Consider the following 21130-nt stretch of genomic DNA (forward strand, 5'->3'; position numbering starts at 1 on the left):
GAGAACATTTGGTTCACATTAAAGAACTACTGAGCTTTGAGCAAAGGTTGCCGTTTGAGCATGACGTTTGAGGTCAGTACAGTACTCCTATGTCTGATGACCTTCCAGTACTTGGCTTTATTAAAACATCCATCTCAAGCAGTGGAAGGACATTTATAAATCCCAGATTTCTACCCAAAAGATACCTGCTGCAAAAGTTTGAAGAGGCATTTTCTCAAATACTAAAAGTCATTATCATCCTTTTTACTATGGCATCCACCTTTTCTTTGTCAACTGAGTATTAAACCTTATCTGACATAGTGTATCTCAAGCGCGAGGTTTCACTGAAAAGATCTTTTGCTGCCTTAAACTTTGTGGTGAGAGCAAGTATTTAAGCTGTTTATGTCACCCAGGCCCTTTTGAAAGACTTTAAATCCTCATTTGACTGCCTCCAATAAAATTCAGATCCAACAATCATTCACAGTAACATTGAACTGTTATCCTGTTTTCTTTCAGTTTTCTCTTTTGATGTGCTATGGTGTGCAATTACTTCGACAGGCACCACAGTGGCGGGTAGGAGGACCCTATGGACGAAGCCTAGAATCTCGATGCGGGGCAAACGTCTCTCATTTGACGTCTACCGTTTCTGAGTCCAAAGCTGTTCTTTCCACAGCTTAAGAGATGGTACACAATTCAGCTGAGAAGAAGAAAACAGTTCAACCTTTCAAGTTATTTCTGGGAAGAAAATAATTTCTCCATATACGTCCAGCTGTGGAAAGTAAACGCACCTTTCATGGCTTGGCCTGTGACTGGGAGCTGCACTTTCTTTCAAATCCCAGTCTCAGTCTGCCCATCCTCAAGATCAACATCCAAAGTCCTGACTATTTGGTAGGGGCAAGACGTCAACTGCTTATGCCTCAATGATCATCAAAGATCCAGGAAAAGTGGGCCCTGTCTATTTAAAAAAAAAAAAAAGGCTATTTTATAAAGTTAAATTAGAGTCCTCCTAGAGCAACTCCTATTCCATCGGATTCCTTAAAGCAGGAAGCCCTTTTACAAGGAAAACACCCAAAACTACAGAAGTGTGCAATCGTCCCATTTCCTTACAGCCAGAGGAGAAAGGTTTGTTCCTTTATTTTGCTCCTGGTCACAAAACTGAACAGGAAACTCTGTGCAGTCTTAGACCTCAAGTTCTTAAACAAATCTGTGACCTACAAACCATTCAGAATAATTTCTCTGCATTCCATACTACTTCTGATCGCAGTAGGAGATTATGAAATGACAATGGACTTACAAGACGCATATTTTCATGCCCCTATTCATCCAAAAACTCAATGCTATCTTAATTTTGCAGTGGGACCAGACCATTTCCAAATCCAAGCTCTTTCCTTTTGGGCTTTCTTTATCCCTGAGAGTGACAACACTACAGATGGACACCACACAAGTTTTATATCAAAAATAGTTATTCTTTATATAGATTTACAACAAGGCCGCAAACGACAAACTACTGTACTTAAAATGGTAGAATTAACTAAGTTCTCTTTAGATGTAAAAATGCGACACTTTGAGTCAATGTACCTTTGGATGCGTAACGCTATACAACTAAATTGTTGCAGGGAAGGTGATGCGTTGGTTCCTGACATGCAGAAACGGTGACGTGTCGGTTTCATACTGCGCTTCGTGGCGATGCAGCCTGCAATGCCGTGATGCAATGAAGATCCGGTCCAATGAAACAAAGATGGCGTCTTCTTGTTGCGACACGATGCGTCCATGCCCGATGGCCGTGCGGCAACTCAATGATTCTTTTGAATCGCGACATGCCCTGCGACATGCTTCTCCGATGATGCGAGACGTCTTGACTCGATGCGACAGCTGCAGCGGCGACACCCTTGTTCAGTGATGCTACGACAGCGGCTATGGCGGCGATACTCTTCTTTGATGATGCGAGACACTTCAGCTTGATGCAACAGCTACAGCGGCGACACCCTTGTTCAGTGATTCGACTACAGCGGCTGCGGCGGCGGCACACTTCTCCGGTGATGTGGGGCGCTTCAGCTCGATGCGACAGCTTCAGCAGCGACACCCTTGTTCAGTGATGCAACGGCAGTGGCTTCGGCGGCGACACGCTTCTTCGATGTTGCGAGACGTTTCTTTATGATGCGATGTGATGCGACAGCTACAGCGGCGACATCCTTGTTCAGTGATGCGACGGCAGCGGCGGCGACACGCTTCTTCTTCATGAGCCACGCTTCCAGCTCCTTGCGACACGCAGTCCCTCAGAAGGCCCCAGTACAGCTGCAGGCACTTACAAAGAACTCTGGGGAGCTGGTGGTTGAAGTCTGTTGTCCCTGAGACTTCAGCAGGAGGCAAGCTCTTTTCTCAAGCCCTTGTAGATCCTAAACAAGTTGAATAAAGTACTGACAAAGTTCCTTTCTCCTCTCTTTGGCAGTCAGGCAACCACTGCAGGCCAATCCCCCAAGCAGCACTTCAGCTTAGGGACAGTCTCTCTTCAGTCTCTCTGGTTCCACTCCTCAGCAAAGGTTTCTTCATGTTTCCCAAAGTGATCTAAAGGTCTTGGGTTTGGGTCCCAATATTTATACCTAGTTTCTCTTTGTTCTCTGAAGGCAGAAAAGGCCTTTGCCTAGTCCAAACCAGTTCTGGTCAGTCCTGGAGCACTTTGTTGACAAGACTCCTTCTTTCCTTTCAGAATGCAGGGCAGAGACATCAGACGCACAATAGGAGGAGGAGCCAGCATTGTGGAGGGAAGGCACAGCCCTATTCAGGTCCCAGGTGCAACTCCCACCCATCTAGATGCAGATCTCTCTATTTAGCCTTGTGCTGACTCACCCTGTCTCTTGGAATCCCCCAGCTCCTGTCACTCAAACTCCAGACAAGGAATACACAACCTAGCAGAGGCAGGTTTGGATGGTTAGACAAGAAAATACTACTTTCTAAAAAGTGGTATTTTCAAACACAGAATGTTAAAACCAACTTCACTAAAAGATGTATTTTATCATTCTGAGTTCAGGCATACTAAACTCGAATTTCTACCATGTTCCCTGAGTCAGTTAGGATTATAAGATGTAATAATCACACTGCCTATTCTGGCCTATGGGGAACAGGTAGCCTTGCAAAAGTTGAAAAACGTAATTCACTAATAGGACATGCCACACACACCAGGGCTTGTCCTACCTTGCACCCTGCCCTTGGACCTACCATAGGGGTGTCTGATATGAAGAAAAGGGAAGGTTTAGGGATTGGAAAGTGGGTGCACTTGCCCAGTCAGCATGGCAGTACCAGACTGCACACAGGCTCTGCAATGGCAGGAATTAGACACACTTTTACAGGCTGCTTCTGTGGGTGGCACAACCAGTGCTGCAAGCCCACCATCAGCATTTGGTTTACAAGCCCTGGGCACTCCTGGTGCACTGTTCTAGGGTCTGACAGGTAAACCAAACTAGCCAATCTTGGGAGCACTAATCCATACATCAATTAACAATAGGGAGAGCATATGCACTTTAGCACTGATCAGAAGTGGTAAAGTGCCCAGAGTCATAAAACCAACAAAAGCAGGTCAGACAAAATCCAGGAAGAAGGCAAAATGTTCAGGGATGACCCTGCAAAAAGGGCCAAGTCCAACAGCGGATCAGAGGTTTTTCTTGGGTACGTGGTAGGTGATTCTCTCGTTCAGGTATTGGGGTCCAGTGTTGTGGAGGGATTTTTAGGTGTGGGTGAGTATTTGAAAGATGATTCTCTTCTCGACAGGGAGCCAGTGAAGGTTCCGTAGGTGTTGGTTGATGTGTTCGTGTTGGGGGAAGGCAAGGACGAGTCTGTTGGCGGTGTTCTGTATCGTCTGGAGCTTGCAGAGTAGAGACTTCTAACGTCATGTAGTTCCTACCGTAGGACCTGCACATTTGTTAGACAACATAAACGTTGGGGGAGGTGCCAAGACTGATTCTGAGCACCCCCGCAGATTATGTTGGCCTAGAAACCAGCTAGCTCATAGTGCCACAGTAAGCCTCCCTAACCTTACCAGGGAGCAAATGGTTTCGGGGAACCACTGAACATGACAATCGCGACCCCTCCGGGATCGTGGAAACAGATGATAATCTTTCGCTCAGTCACTCATGCTTACTTGTGCTCAGAGAAATATACAGAATACTCACTGGGACATTTTCAATATATTTATTGAACCAACGTTATTCCTGTGTATAATACATGTGCTGCAATAATCAGCCCCGTTTCACCTGCCAGACACCAAAGTTTTCTCTTTGCAAACATCTCTTTCCTTGCTCCTGGCTAAAAAATAATCAGCAGCAGTCCAAGGCCCCATGGCGGCAACAACAGCAGTGGTGTCTTGGGCCAAACTTTATCTTACACCCCTCATGAATCACCTGTTGTCACATTGAGCTGCGGAGAGACAGGAGTTTGAGACCTTAGTTCCAGTATCTTCACAGATAAAACAAGATCTTTAAGGGTGTCCCTCTCCAACTTCCAATTCCCTTAGTGCTCACAATGGATGCCAGCCTGTGGTGGTAGTGTGCAGCCATTCAGTGCCTGGACGAGAGATGGCCTTGGTCTCAGTTAGAGATGGTACATTCTTCCAACTGGAGGAAGCTATCAGCAGTGGGGAAGGCTTTGCTGAAGTTTCAGCCTCAGATAGCTGGGAAAAATGTGATAGTCAGAATAGACAGCCAGGTGACGAAGAGTTATCTGAATCATGAGGAGGGAACAAATTGCTGTACAGAGTAGCTCATGAGATCTGCTGCTGGGCGGAAGAGCTTCTCTTAAGTCTCAAAGCAATGTTTCTTTGGGGCAGGGAGAATCTTCAGTCAAAAGTCTGAGTTGCAGCATTACTCAGTTAATATTATTCCACCTGTCCCTGTCTATCTTCCATGAGATAACTGTCCAACTGCTTTTCTGCCACCTAGGTGCCCAAGAACTATGTGCGGTCCCACATTTTTCAGTGTTTAGAAGAAGCTGTAAAAAGCCCACACCTGTGAGTTTGGAATGGCAATAACCTGCTTGAGGGTTTGCAGCTACCTTTTAAAGCAAATCTGCAGCTAGTATATTTCAAGTTATTATTCAAATTTCTTTTCCATTTCCATCATGGCTGTTCCTCCCATGGTTTCATCCTGACTTTCCAAATCCATTGTAGAAACCGCCGTTATAATGTGATACCAAATATCTACTTTAAAGGCCTGAAGAACATTGACACAAAATAATTAATTAAAAGTTACTGAAGCTGCTGAAAGTAAAGATGCTTTTGTAATGCAATGCTTGCTCAAGAACCACTTTCAGACAGTACATGATGCTTGCTTAGCCACATGTGTATGGACACACCAAATGTGGAAACGGCACACTCTACATGCACGGTACTAGAACAGATGTCGCAAATCACTTCTGTAGAAATTACCGTTACTGGTACATTGCGTTATAGTTGAAAGTCCCAGAAGCTGCCTACTTGGGACACGTGGTCAGCAACAATATATTTCGGACCATAAATGTTATAGCGCAGCCTAGGCCTTTGCTAATTGGTCATGTAGGCCATGCTTAATTTGTGCTACGTGTATTAGTATGATGCTGCATCCTCTTGAGGTCTGTGTCTATAAATGCTTGTGTTTTACTTCTGCTATTCGAGCACTCAGCACCCATCTGAGGCTCCCGTGCACGTTAAATATATTCTCTTTATTTTACTTAGGTTTTTGTGACGGAGTTATGATTTTGGGTTCTACAGATCTTTTCAGTTTCCACACCATTATATTGTCTGTCATGTGGCATTATCTGTCATTTATTTTTCCAATTCTTTTACTATTTAAAGGCCTTCGTCTAGTTGGAGAGTTCATCACAACAAAGCTGTGTTCCTTTGCTTGTTTCCTTGCTCTCTCCTATTGCTGATCCTGACTATTTGCTTTTGGGACTTCCTCACCTGGATTCCTGTCACCTGGGTTTCTCCAACCCTGTGAAAAATTTCACCAGCAATGTTTTTTGCACCTTTGATTTTTTCCTCCTGAGAAGAAGGCAGCTTGTCAAGGGCACTTGCGTACCACATATTCTAGTGTGTGGTGATTTGTGGCTTCTAGAAACAGTTACCCTTAGCTCAGACAGCAGACACCACGGATCTGGATTACGGGTAAGTGTCTCGCCCTAAACAGAGGTGTGTATTAGCTTTTTCTAAATTACAATTAGGGTTAGGGAGGTTCTGATGGATAAGGACTGTGTTTCTACATCAGATCCATTTCACATGTAGCACTGTGACAGAAAGAGCCCAGTAGAAATTGTTTCCAGTCAAAAGGAACTTTCCTGTTCTCATTTTGTGTAGTGTAACCTGTGGGATGGTTCCCTCTGCATTGAATGTGTAAATTGTGCTTTCACTATTACTTCATTATGGAACATGATACAAGGGTCAGCGCTGCTGCTACGTACAAGTTACTGGGCTCGGAATCCAAATATAAGGTATTTTATTAACAAGTTTGGATTCCCTAACATACTTTATAATTTAGCATATTTCTCACAGCCACCCCTCAATGAAATGTATTCTTTTAGCTGCCTGGATGTGTGAATTAATTGCTTTGCTGCACCAGCTGACACTTCAAAAGCCCAAAGAAAAAATTGGTCTATTCCAGGATGATTACACATCTGCTGTTAGAGCGACTGAAATTGTTATAGTCATCATCTTGTAATTGCTTGTTAATCAAGAAAAACTACTGAAACAAACAACAACAATGTTATGAAAGTAGTGCTCCAATTAATCTCAGCCACTGGGAATCACTCGGACTGCATTACAATCTATCATTTTTCACTCACTATGCCACTCTGGACAAAGACATGCAATATGCAAATCAGTCTAGGTCCAGATCTCAATGAAACAGTCCATCTCAAACTGCCTGGCAAGGTCAACCTTCAGATGGGACCACAAGCAACACCAGACAGGTTTTAATTGGGCCTTGTCAGTAGTATGCAGACATGGGTCCAGTAAAAACAAGACCCGAGACTGTGCATACGCATTGAATTTGGGATGTCTACTGCAACAAATAGCAAGGTGATGGGAGGAATCCTTGACTGATTTGTACCTGGCCAGTCTCTGTCTAGATGGCATAGTGGGCAAAAAACATAATAGGTAATGCAGTCCATGGAAATCACCAGTGGCTGAAAATAAATGTAGCATTCTTGCATTACCTTAATTGCTGCTGTTAATTAAGTGGAAGAATGTCCCCAGACCTTAAGAAAAGACAGGTCCAGACTAATGTCTCTGCTTTCTAGCAATGGGTACCTTAGAAGAATTCTGGAGAGAACAGACAGACCTACGTCAGTGGAGATTAGCTCAGTTAGAGATGTCATTTATAATCCTACACAGTACGAGGCAGTGCCTCGTACTGTTTAGTGACAGTGAGGGTTGGAAAGTGATATAGCACCAAAGGTTAGGAGGTCACACCTTCAGTCACAGGAAAACTCCTTTGTCAAGCTCCCGCACAGACCGAGAAAGTTGAGAAGGAGCATGGAGGAACAGATGAAGGTCCTATATACCTAACAACCCCATCTGTCTCTTGGAAGATGCAAGCCACTCCATATATTTCTGGTATGGGCACAGCAGCTCCTTGATTCCCTTCCAAGCCCATTGGGGGTAGGCTTGCTCGCAAAAATGGAAATGTTTTAGTGCGATGTCAAATGGTGAAAGTCTTGGTGGCTATGGAGTTCAGGCAAGGAGAGTGGTCAGTTTGGAGGATCTTGGAATAACTGTGGGGGAAAAACACAGGTTAGGAGGACACTGGGATGGCAGGAGAGCAGATCTAAACTCCTACTGCACTGCCAGAAGGAGCTAGAAGGCTGGGACAGAGATTCTCCAAATCGAGGGATTCAGAAGGCCACTGTACACTAGCCCTAGTGGCTGTCACCAGGAGAACACACCTAGCCAAACTTAAACCTTCCACTTACATTTAGTTATCCTGTTATTTGTTTGCCTTCATGTTTGGCTTGTACTAATTTATATCCCGATTCCAATTGCCCAAACTCGGTACAAGCTCCACCCTCCCCATTCGTGCGATGTCATCCAGCAGCAGTACAGCACACATTGTGTCAGGCAGTGTGGGAGCCAACAGGGGCTGAGGAACTTCAAGGAGGTCACTGCAGAGTCCCGTTTTGGTCTTCCTGCTGCAGACATGGTCAAGTGTGTGTGAATGGATGCCCCATGAAGGATGGAGCACCTGAATTTAAAACAAGTGTCGGGCTGCTAGGCCAAATCAAATGAAATATAAAGAAAGCAAAAGAGTAGCTGCAGGAATTACGACATAACCCATAAAGCCTTGGGAAAAAGAGAAATCAAAATATTAGAAAGGTGGTGCTCCTGAAATACTGAGATACTTGCAGATATCTTTAGAATGGCTGCCTACAGGCAGCATTGCACCTTTCCATGGCACTCCAGTGCATGGAGAAACTGGCAACTTTATGTCTCCCGGGAAACATTATGTAGGTGTTCATATCACTGTCCAACCATTATTGTCACTAAAGCGTAGCAGACCCTGCCTGATTTACTTTACTTGTAGTATTGTTTGTTCCTGTGCAGGCTCAGGAAGTTGAGAAGAAGCATGGAGAAACAGAAAGATCTATGGGGCATTTGTGTGAAAAATCCTTTTTATGAGTCCCTAATAGCGATTTTTTGCGAATCGCTATTAAGGAATTGCAAAATGGAATTCCTTAATTGTGACTCGCAAATTGAGAGCCACAATTAAGGAATACCTAGAGGCCCATAAGAATGAATAGGAAGACATTTGCAATTTGCGGGTACCCATTAGGTACTTGCAAACTGCAAATGCAATTTCAAGGGTGCCAGGGTGTCAAAAGGACACCCTGTTGCACCCCTGAAATATGTATGTGTATGTATATGTATGCCCTCTAAGGGCATGTATGTGCGCCACATGGCACTTTGAAAAACGCAAAAAAGTACATTTTTCAAAGAAATCGCACAACCTGGGTGCTTCCAGAATTGGATTTAAGGAATCGCAATATGCGATTCCTTAAATGCATTCGCGAAATAGGGAATCACACATTTTGCGATTCGCTATTTTGCGAGGGCCTTCAGGGATGATACATCCCCAAAAGGCTTTTTCCCGTTCACAAACAGGCCGTTTCTGAGAATCGCCCCGTTTGCAAACAGCAAAAGGGCTTGATACATATGCCCCTATATTAACTAAAGTGCCCTGTCTACCACTTAGAAGGTGCACGCTACTCCAGATATTTGTAGAATCTCACAAGGGCTGGTCCCAACAACTCCCTGGATGGAACCTAAGCCCACTGGTGGTGGAAGTGCTGGTGAAAAGGAAAGTGTTTTTTTGCACTGTTACCCTTCAAATACTGGAAGGCCTCAGTAGATAGGGAATTCAGGAAAGGAGAGTTGCCAGCCTTGGAGGATCTTGGGGGGACTTAGGGGAAAAACAAACATAAGGCGATCACTGGCTGACATCATGCAAGCATTTTCAAGACTTTGGTGCTGAGAAAGAGATTCTCAAAATTCTGGGATTCAGAAGTTCACTGGACACTAGCTGTGGTGGCTTGAGACTGCTACCAGGAGCAGAACAGCTCCAATCCCACATCAACGTTCCCACTTGGTCTGAGTTATCCTGTAATTTGTTTGGCTTCAGGCGTAGCACACAAAACATTGTAGCGAGAGTTCAGGGGCAAAAGGAGCTTGGGGAGAGGGACTGATTGTCAATCAGGCAGCTCCATCAACAGTACTGTAGAGAGTATGCCAAGCAGTCTGGGAGCTAACGGGGACTGAGGGGTTTCAAAGAGTTTAATGAGTAGTACCCTTTGGTCCCCCTGGTGATGGGCATGGCCAAGTCTGTGAGAATGAATGCAAAATGAAGGCCAGAGCACCTCAATGGCAAACAAATGAAGATCTGCCAGGTAAAACTAGAAGAAATTATGAAGAAAGCATAAGAGTGGCTATAGGAGCCCCAGCACATCCCATAAAGTTAAATTTGCAGCGAGAACTTCAACACATTAGAAAGGAGGTGCTCCCAAGATACTTGGACACTTGCAGGTATTGCTGGGATGGCTGTCTAAAGGCAGCGGTGCACCGCCACATGGCCCTCCTGTGCATGGAGAAATTATTATCTTTAAGTCTTCAAGGAAGGGGAACGTTGGTGTCCAGGAAGAACAGGACACACACTCAGAAAGCAAGGCATCAGATTTAGAAATTGAAGGGGTGGTCACTAAGCAATTTGAAAACAAAGTTGTATGTCAAACGCTATAAGCCTTGCTTTTTGTATAGTGAAAAGCCACTGTTTACATTAAAGTCAATAGTTTAGGTCTGTTCATTCTGAATTGTATTAACAAAGGTTGAAGGTCTTTCTTGTCTAATGGTAAAAAGTATTGTTAGCTGCTGTAATCCTTGTTTATTTAACTGTGACCGCTGCAAGTAAAAGCAGTAGGCATGGCTTTTGTAACGTGAAAATCTGTATACACTTTTTAGTGTTGTATTGCTTTTTTCAAAGCTAGAGTTTGCTAATGTGCACATTTCCTCATGGTAGCTTTCAGAAATCTGGAAAAGACTAGATTTAGGAGGTTAGATTACCCATGTGACATTTCTTTAGGATATGTAATTGTCACTCTGGTTACTCTGTGAGGTCTATTTAGTAAGGGTTTCAATGTTCAACGTCATACAAGTTTTTAATTTTGTGTACATCATTCAGCTGTGTGTGCATTAATGTTCTTTTCACTTTTAACAAGGGCATAACACTAACTTTACAATGATTAAATGAGTTTTATTATATGAATTACTAAGTTCTCAGTTTCTAAGCCTTAGCATCTCCTTGGGTCAGCTTTGGCTTGCTCTTCCTCGCTACATTGCAAATCAAATGTACCTGTGTGAGAATCTTCATCGAAGATGTCCTTGGACACCGTTGGCGAAAAATCTTCATTGACTCAAATGGGGCCTAATAACTTCATGTTAGGATTGGGAATCTCTGGTTGGCACAGGTATGCACTTGTGACAAGCAGGGACTCTTACTTCTAAGTCAGGATAAGGGGATCACCCTTTCAAATAACCCCTGCTCACCCTTTAGGTAGTGTGGCGCAAGCAGTCAAGACTATTCTCAGGGCGTCATAGGTTAAGCATTTGTGAACACATACAGTAATACAATGACACACCACAAATGGACACCAGTCAAGGTTGTATAAAAATAGTTTTCTTTATATAAGGCTTAGCACAAGACCAGAATAACGAATAAAAATGACCACAGTATTATTTTAAAGTTTAATGTTCTTGTAGAAAGGCTTAAAACACAAAAATAGGCTGCTTTTAGTTAATTACGCTTCTTTCACATAAATACGCTTCTTTCAAGGCTCTGTACGGTTCGTACCTGGATGTGCGACTCGTTGGCGTTAAAAACAAAGAAAGTACGAGTCTAACAATCGTTGCGGACTCCGGGGTCCGTGGCGTGCACGCTGCGGTGCGAACAGAACAAAGTACCTTGGTTTCGTAGGGTCCGCGACGGACAGTGCGGGACAAGTCGATGGGTCCGGGTCGTAGCTCGGCAGCGTATTCGGATGCTGTTCGGGTCACGGCGTCGGTACGCGGCGTTGATACGGGACCTTCAGGGATACGTTGCGGATGGACCGGATCGGCTTGCAGAGTCCGTGGCGTTCGGCGTTCGAGCCGTACCTTCGGTGCGGGTAGGCGGCGACACTTCTCGGCGAGCCGTACAGCGTACGGGGAGGATCTGTGCGATGCGGCTTCTCGGCCCTGAGCACGGCACGGTGCAGTACGTTTAGCAGCGTACGGACCGTACCTGCGGGACAACGAAGCTTGTGTCCGAGGCGTACAGGATTAGGCAGCCAGGGCTGTATGACTCGAATCGGCGGGGAAGGTTAGGTGCGATGCGGCCGGGAGGGATACAGTGCGCACTAACGCTTTTAAATCAGCGTAGACACACGGTGCCGGGCGGCAAAGACACGGCTTCACGGCGGATGGGGTACGGGTCGTACTGGGGGCCAAATCCAGCAGGAAACAAGCAAGAATTGTCCAGGCAACTCAATTTTGGAAGGCGGATGAGTCCAATGGTCCTGGGACTCAGTTCAGGGGGCAAGTTCTCTTCCAAGCCCTTGCAGATTGTTGAAAACAAAGTTGCAAAGTCTCTTTTAGTCCTTTCCTCTCCTTTCTCAGCAAGGCACCAACTGCAGGCCAATCCCCCAGGTTAGGGAAAGTTACTCCTCCTTCAGCTTCTTCCAGGTCCTTCTAGTCAGGCAGAGTTTCTTCGTGGTTCAATCAGGATCTGATTTCATAGGAGCAGGGCTCCTACATTTATACCAAGTTTCTTTTGTCTTTACAGGCCAGGGGGGCCTTTGCCTAATCCCAGTCCAGTTCTTTTCAGTGAGGAGCACTTTGTTGTTGGGACTCTGGCTTCTTCTTTCAGCAGGCAGGGCAGAAACATCAGACGCTCCCCAGGGGGTGGAGCCAGCATTGTGGTGGCAGAGCACAGCCCTATTCAGAGTCAAGGTGCACTCCTCCCACCCATCCTGATGTAATCTCTCTATTCACCACCTGGCAGCCCCAGCCTGTCTCCTGGAACTTCCCAGCCTGGTCACTCAAGCTACACACAAAGAAGATAGCCCCTCCCAGCAGAGGCGGACTGAAATGGTTAGGCAAGCAAATGCTAACTTTCTAAAAGTAGCATTTGCAAACACAGGATATTAAAATAAACTTTACTAAAAGATGTATTTTATTATTCTGAGTTCAGGCATACTAAACATGAATTTCTACCATGCTTCCTGAGCCTGCTAGGATTATAGAGTGTTATAATCTAGCAGCCCATCCTGGCCTATGGAGAGCAGGTAGCCTTACAATAGTGAAAAACGAAAATGGCTGTAATTCACTATTAGGACATGCCACACACTTCAGGGCATGTCCTACCTTATCCTTACAATGCACCCTGTCCTAGGGCCTACCATAGGGGTCACTCACATGAAGGTAAGGGAAGGTTTAGGGACTGGCAAGTGGGGACACTTGCCCAGTCAGCATGACAGTACCAGACTGCATGCAGGTTCTGCAATGGCAGACCTTAGACACATTTTACCAGGCTGCTTCTGTGGGTGGCACAACCAGTGCTGCAAGCCCACTAGCAGCATTTGGATATACAAGCCCTTGGCACCCCTAGTGCACTCTACTAGGGACTGACAGTAAACCAAATAAGCCAAACTTGGAAGTCAATTCACATAATACATTTTCCCATAGGGAGCACTTGCACTGTGGCACTGGATGGCAGTGGCACAGGGCCCTGAGCAGCTAACACCAGCACAAAAATACATTGAGGCACAGACAAAAATGGGAGGGTGACCCACGCCAATGGTGCCAGGTCTAACACTTCAGATTTTCCTCGGAATTCGTCAACTGCATTTCTACCATGAATTGAATCTACTTTTACAAATAACCAGGGACAATATATTATTTGGGTGCAAACAATGGGCTTACAGTTCAAGAGGTATTCATGTCTTTAGTTTAGGAATTTACATACCTTCATGTGGGAAGACAGTGTATATGCTGAATGCATACATGAACAGTACATTTGTTACAGCATAGCCTTTCACAACATGGTGGAAAACAACAGGAAAATTTCCCCCCATGTGATTTCCAATGATGCACTGCACTTCACTGTCATTGACTGATTGAACAACACATGCCACTTTGTCGATTGTCACTGTCACATCTGAACTGACAGATCCCAGTCCAGATCCACTGATTGTCACTGTTGTTCCAACCACTCCTGAAAAGAAATCACGAGGCAATAAATGATATGTTTTGTTCTGACAAAATCTTAAAACAGATGTTAAAATTCACCATTTAGCCTTTATAACAGTCAAATGTAAAATGTGTTACTAGCAATTACATTACATTGAAGGGACTAGTCGACATAAGGCTCTTTACTATATACGGTGAGCTGGATGGCATCATTGGCTCCTTTACACAGTAAATAACACCAAAGGCAGTGGGTTGTAAAATGTTCAACTTGTAATACACAGGCAAATACAGATTACATAAAGAAAATTCCTCTACACTTGGGATGATGGTGGAAGAAGCAGAGCAGGTAACTTCATCATCAAACCTGCCATTTTAGGCAACAGTTATGGTGGCAAAAATGACCTCTTTAATTAATGATGTGACCCCAATTTGAAGGGGTCCCCAGGGATATATAATGGTTAGGGGACAACATCCCCTCCCCATAAAAATATTGTGCAACCCCATGGGGATAAGGGGTACCATTTTTGGCCTGGCCTAGGGAATCAGGACATCCTGACCCCAGTATGATGTTTTACCTTTTTTCAGGACAGATGACTGAGTCTCTAGTACTAAAATAGCTACCAATACAAATTGTTGATGTAGTGGCAGTCAATCAGATATTATCTTCAGATTTGTGGGGTGTAGGCATCTTCTTGAGTGTGATAGATAAATATATTTTGAACTCTTTTTGTGCAGTCAATTATTTTATTGATATAATTAAGAATTGAGAAATAACAGCAAATGCAGTGACATGCAAGTCCAGAGTACACCCATATAGAGATATAAACACTGATTATGATACTTTCCCCAATAACAAACAATACTTATATATATTTTATTGAAGAGAGATAGAAAAGAGAAGAGAGGGGTAAGAGAATAAGCTGTAGAAGGAAGAAAGTAAAGATAGGAAGTGAAGAGGGACACAGAGAGAAAAAGGGAAGAAAGACTGAAACTATAAAGCTGGGAGGAAAGAGAGGGGTGGGGGAATGAGGGATAGTGAGTACAATGATGGTAGCAAGGAACAAGCAAGAGTGTAAGCGAACTATGAGTGAGGTGAGGCATCTTGTAAAAAAGGGGATTATAAAGGAAGAAAATTATCTGCTTTGTCCATTAAATTGTAAATGATCTTTTCATGTGATGCAGTCTTGTACATCTCTGCAAGCCATTCCTCATGAGACGGCAATTGTGGGGAGTTCTAATGTCGCAAAGAACAGATTTTGGCAGTTGTAAGGGCAGTGACGAGCAATCTACGAGCATGGCAAGTCAATTTGGTAATGACCGATAATTCATGGAGGAGAATTAGGGGGTCTGGAAGTTGTGAGAGCAAATCCATAGATTCCCGGACGGTAGACTCTAGTGATGTCCAAAAGGTGTGTATTTTGAACCTTGATTTCTTATAAACTACTGAATTGATTGACACTAAATCATAAAAAAAGAACACTTTGTTGGTAAAGATCTAGCTTTCTGCCAAATTTTGTGCAATTCTGTTTATTCTCTATGGGAAATTGCATAAGAAAACCATGTTTTGAGACATCCTATTTTTCCCTGCTCCTGCTTGATGGATCACCCCCACAACTTTCCAGGAAGGAGCTGAGGTAGGTGAGACCTTTCTTTTGAAAATGTTGTGAAGATTAACAAAAAGGCACAAAAGCAAACCAAAAAATAAACTTCCTTTGGAAAAGTGTTCCTAAATATAACTATCCAGTGGTGACTACCACTGGGTGAATGTGTATGTATAGTTATATAGTTGTAGTTATGTGAATATGTCAGAGACAACATTAACGTTTTAAACTAAACAAAACATGGAAATTCACATTATAGTTAACAAAGCTAACAATAACGTGTGCTCCTGCCATGCACTGTGTATGACCTCACATATTACATCGTTCATGACTTGTTCTATGACATCATTTATGACATAACTGATGACATCATCTTAAATGACATCACCGAAGACATTGCTGATTACATCATACTATTAGTCTGCTAGTCTGTTTTATAGTTTACATCGTGGTGGGTAACTTCCAAATTACTTCTCTACCAAATTTTGTACTGCCTGTGTCCAGCCAATGGCTGTATGTGTTGACAAAATGCAGGTGCTGCTAATGCATCAGAGGTGTGTAGAGTTAATGAACACGGTATAACTCTTTGTTATTGAACATCAACTCTGTGTGCAGATGACAGTTGACATCATGTGTTCAGTATGTTCCACACAAGTGTTTTGGTTCTGCAGAAAGTGTTTCCAACAGGGCAAAGATTCTACATAGTAGATAATAAGCAGTGTAAGCGGCTATTAGATAGAATTATCTTAGTTTGGCAATTTCTACATAACGTAGAAGACTGTGTGCACCAGGTACTAACCTATGTTCATGTGCTTCTTTTGCTTCAGAAGATGGGCTATCTCCAGACCTTGGATATTTCAAGTAAATAGTGTATTTTTTGGCAAGTGTTGCATATAGTGTACACTGTTCTTAATAGATACTTTTAAATACTCTGTGGTGGATTTCTCATGAGAGTTTTACTGTCTGCAAAGTGTAGTTCAGAGTAAAATCTCTCCATAGAGTAAACACTGTTTACAGTACCCACTTTTATGCTCATATCAACTTCATTTCTCTATGTAGGTTAGGTGACTGTGAGGGGTTTGATACAGATCAAAGCTGTCCATATTAGGGCATTCATTTTGGAACAGACGTTGAGTATCTTGAGGAACTTGGATTTCTCTGAACAGTGGTATACAGATTGAACCCTGTGTGGAATGAGGGTTTCCTATATAACTGTGCTTGATTGTTAATGTGAATGGCTACCTGTGAAGTGTATGATATAAGGTCAATGATGCTCATGACACATGCTTGCTACACTGAGGGAGTTGTATATGTGATGGCATTATTGCTGCTTCATATTATCCTATGCTATTTTGTACTTACTTTCAGGTGTCTAATGCCATACTAAATTATAGAGCAATATCTGCAAAAGTAGCTTGGATGATGTCATCAGTGATGTCATCAATGATGTCATTTAGATGTCAGACGTGAGGTCATGAGTATGTCAGAGAACATATTATGAGTGATGTAATATAGGAGGTCATAAGCAGTGCATTGCAGGTGTGCAAGTTACAAGTTATACTTAACGCTGCCAACACTAACTGGTGAAGTGCTGTGATTATTTTAGTTTAAAACGTTAATGTTGTTACTGACATATTCAACTAACTATAACGTTTTTTTAACCTGTGGCTTTTTCAGTGAATTTCTAAGGTTTTGTTTTTTAAACAAATACTGATCTTATTATCACACTTAACTATAAAGTTCCTTAACCTTTGTTTTTTTCAGTGGATTTCTAGTTTTTTTTAACATAAAGTAATATTTTATTACCATACGTAAAGCCGTTTGGCCATGTGTGCTGGTTGGTTGTCCACAACGTACTAGAAGACACCGTAACATAACAAGTACCTAAAAAATAACAGGGACAATCCAAACAGGGTATCTGGTGCTTTCTTGAGTATATTGTGTGCATGTTTCAGTCATATGATTTTTTTTAATATCATTGCATGAAATAGATGCAAATGGAAGAATGGAAGAACCAGTGTGCAGTAAAAGGCAAAATAAGAGTTAAAGACGATCATTCTCATAGGACAATTAACATAAAGAAAGTATTAAAGCATATACTCACCTGTTGTAGGAAAAATAGATGTGATACGTGGCGTATGACTGTCTGCATATGTAAAGCTCAGCCGCGGGTACACAACTGAATTAACAACTATTTGTACAGTTACAGTTCCATAATAGTGTGCTGGTGTGATGCACTGCACTTTGTCAGGAGTGACAGACACAGCTTCACACAAATTACCACCCACGGTCACTCTCGTCTTATTTGTGTCAAATCCATTTCCTGTGATGAACAACGGGGTGCCGCCCATGATGCTTCCAGAATGTGGTGAGAGAGAGGCCGCTGCAGGACTGTTAAGGGTGAGACTACCTGTAGCCAGGCCTTTGCTTAACACCACAACTTTGAGAGTGTAGACTCCGACAGGAAGCGGGGTCACAAGGCAAGTAATGTTGTTTTCAGTGACGTCTGTTGCCTCAATTTCCTCATCTCCAATGTACACAAGGATGTCTTCAATTCTGGACCCAAACCCTTCCCCTTCAATCACAATTTTAGTAGATACATTTTGCAAGATGGTGGGCACGACACTTGATATTCTCGATGTGACACTTGCGGAGTATGAAAATCTGCAGGACCCTTTGCACTGAGAAGGGATACCATTTATGACGACTTTTAGATCCACGCTTCTTTCAACATTAGCTATTGAGGTATCACATTCGATGTCTGTGTAATTCACAGAAACAATGGCACATGGATATCCAGCCATTGTAACCATTATCCCACTCTTTTGAGATGAAAACCCTGACCCGTGGATGGTCAGTCTTGTCTTCCCTGTTAGAGACCCACTACTCGGGGTCACAAAGTCGATGTGGGGGAGGAGTACAAAACGTCGATCGAACTCCCGGGTCAAGGTGCTGATGGCTGAGCCAAGGTTCTGGACATTTAAGGATACCATTTCTGCTATTCCAATGTCCATTCTGTTCTGTGGGTCCACTGTACATGTCAGTTTGTTTTCACTGCTCGAGAATACCACACACGGATAGCTTCCAATTTTTACCTAAAGCAAAACATGCATTAGAGATACATTTATATCAGGCTAAGAAACAGTTGAATATTTAACTGTACAATTGGATATATTCACCAATGTAATTAACTATTATTTTGAAATCTCTTTGGAGAGGAATATTCACAAAAGTATGATAGTAAGGTGCACTAGAAAGTGTACACATTCTGTAGGGTGACTGCTTATTATAGAATCACTTTACTTTAACAAATGTCACAATCTACTTGCAAGACAATCTGTGAAGGGGACCAACTTCAAGTACCACCAGTTATGACTTTACTGTTAAAACATACCAAGCATTATTTCAGCAATGAGTTTCTGTTTGGCAGATGTAGGCACCCTGTCCAAGCAGGAACCACAATCTTAGTTGGGATATGTCACAAACGCATTCCAAATTAACCTGGGCTCACCTCCTGGTGGATTGGCACAGAGCAGTCAGGCTTAACTTAAGTGGCAATGTGTAAAGTATTTGTACAACACTTCAAACAGTAAAGCAGTGTAAACACCACACAAAAAGTTCCTGGTTAGAAACAGAGCTTCATTTAATTAACAAAACAAGACAAAAATGGCAAAAGTACAATAAGTAGAACCGGAGTTGTGAATTTTTAAAGAGAAAAATAAAATATAGTGCTTAAAAGCAAAAATTGCTGAGAGTGTGGTTTGACGGCCGAACATCTGACGTAATACTGGCCCACAACAGACTGAGGACACTGCTATTTTGTTCCACTATGACCCATTAGGCTGGGGGACGTGAGGGGCGAGGTTGAGAACTGTGTTGACTTCCTGAGCAGATTTGGCAGAGGCAGGGAGCCACCGTCAGCCAAGAGCGTTGCCTCATGGTGTGGGCTATGGATGCACTGATTTTGGTGACACGGTGGGTCCAGCCTACCGGCAGCTGGAGCAGTGGCAGTGAGTGCCAGTGGGGAGCCCCCATCGCCCTCTATGATGGCTTGGTTGCCATACCTTTCCCCGTAGGGGATGGCGACTTGATCTGGGCTGCAACAGTGGTCAGACGCCTTCTACTGCTTTGCGGTCTGCTGATGAACGGCATGTGGGGTGCGCCTCTGACGCAGGCCTCTCCTGGACACAAAACACTGAGCATGCGGATAGGTGGCGGCATGCCCCAGGGGGATAATTGGTAGCAATAGGTGGTGCGTGGCACCCGCTGCCTTGCCTTGGGAACAGCAAACCCTGCACTCCCTCTGTCGGGGGAGAGCTTAGATAGCCGTGGATGCCCTGCCCCATCCGCATTTTTTCCTTCCTTTTCGTTTCTCCAACCCCTCTTCCCCTGATCCTCTAAATTTAGGGAACACCAGGAGCTCCTCCACGGGAAGTACAGGATTACTGCTTTTGAGGGATGGCTCTCATCTCATCCTGGACTTCCACAATGGACATAAAGTGACTCAGTCTCTACTTGAGCCCCCATTGCTCAGTGGGACCCCCAATACAGATGCCAGTCATGAGGAAGGGTGCCCTGTACTGCCTAGTGGTGAGGACGGCCGAGGATCCTGGCGCTGCCTATCTCACCTCTTCCCATCTTGTGCAAAGCACTAAGGGGCATATTAACAAGCCAAGCGATAAAATTATCGCCGCTTTAGCGGCAGAAAACTGCCGCTAAAATGGCGATAATGGGCTTGACAATATGCTCTATGGAATTCCAATTGAAACCCATGTTAGATGTGAAGGAGTCTAACATGGGCTTCAATTGGAATTCCATAGAGCATTTTATCAAGCCCATTATCGCCGTTTTAGCGGCATTTTTCTGCCACTAAAGCGGCGATAATTTTATCGCCTGGCTTGTTAATATGCCCCCAAATCGTTTAGACGGGACCATGTATCATTCAGCATGTAACCTTAGTAGGGGGGAGTGCAAAGAGGGGATATGCCTGTTGAGGAAATGGCCAGACCAGGTCCTGGTACAGTTTTTGACTGTATGCCTACTGCCACTCCTTTCTGGACATCCTTGCCCCATCTGTGACCTCTGTAGAGCCTCCCGCACCATAGTGTATTGGGGCTGCCTTGGCATCTGTCTGCTTGCGCCACTCCCCACCCGGGCCTGTGTTGGGGTCAGGCGGGTCAGTTGAGGTGCAGTGGACTGAGGTGTATCCCCAGTTGCCTTCGCCAACATGGCTAAAGACAAAGGCCAGATGCATCATTCATGTTGCTCTTCGCAAACGGGCCAATTCGCAGAATCGGCCCGTTTGCAATCGCAAAAAATGCATTTCTGAGGGAGAAAACCCAATTTTGCCATTCGGTACCCTGTTACCAAATCGCAAAATGGGTTTGCGATTCGCTATTTGGAAGGGGCGTGTTTAGGGTGTCCCTTCCAAATAGCAAATCCTAGCGGTATGATTTAAGGTTTTGTGACCGTGAATGCGTTTGCAAAACATTGACATATTACCACCTACTTCAAGTAGGTGGTAACCCATTCGCAATTTTTTTTATTTTTATTATTTTATTTCTGCATTTGTAGAGTGCCTGGTTACACCAACTGGTGTGTCCCCGCGCTATTAAGACATTCTGCACCCTTCAGGAATTAGTGTCTTCCAGTTCAAGTACTACTTCTTATTCTTGCATGTACAGCCACGTTTTTAGTTTTCTCTGGAAAAGTTTCTCCGATGGTTCCCCCCTAAGGGTCAGGGGAAGAGAGTTCCAGCTTTTTGCTGCTAAGTAACCGAAGGAGCGTGCTCCTATTCGTGCCTTCCTAATCCTTG

The 21130-nt window shown here is 43.8% G+C and overlaps 1 protein-coding gene across 2 annotated transcripts in view; it reads right to left on the reverse strand.

The window, feature by feature from the left end:
- The window catches only part of LOC146830894 (fibrocystin-L-like), a 1907335-nt gene that overhangs the window by 760683 nt on the left and 1125522 nt on the right, over positions 1-21130 (reverse strand). For both annotated transcript variants that reach the window (XM_085605084.1, XM_085605082.1), the window contains exons 39-40: positions 17420-18410; positions 13491-13739 (exon numbers count right to left, since the gene is read on the reverse strand). In XM_085605084.1, the coding sequence (XP_085461210.1) occupies positions 13491-13739; positions 17420-18410 (1240 nt within the window). The remainder of the gene's footprint in view (positions 1-13490; positions 13740-17419; positions 18411-21130) is intronic.

This window comes from Triturus cristatus, chromosome 5_1 (genome assembly GCF_964204655.1).
Source record: "Triturus cristatus chromosome 5_1, aTriCri1.1, whole genome shotgun sequence".
In the NCBI taxonomy this organism is placed as follows: domain Eukaryota; kingdom Metazoa; phylum Chordata; class Amphibia; order Caudata; family Salamandridae; genus Triturus; species Triturus cristatus.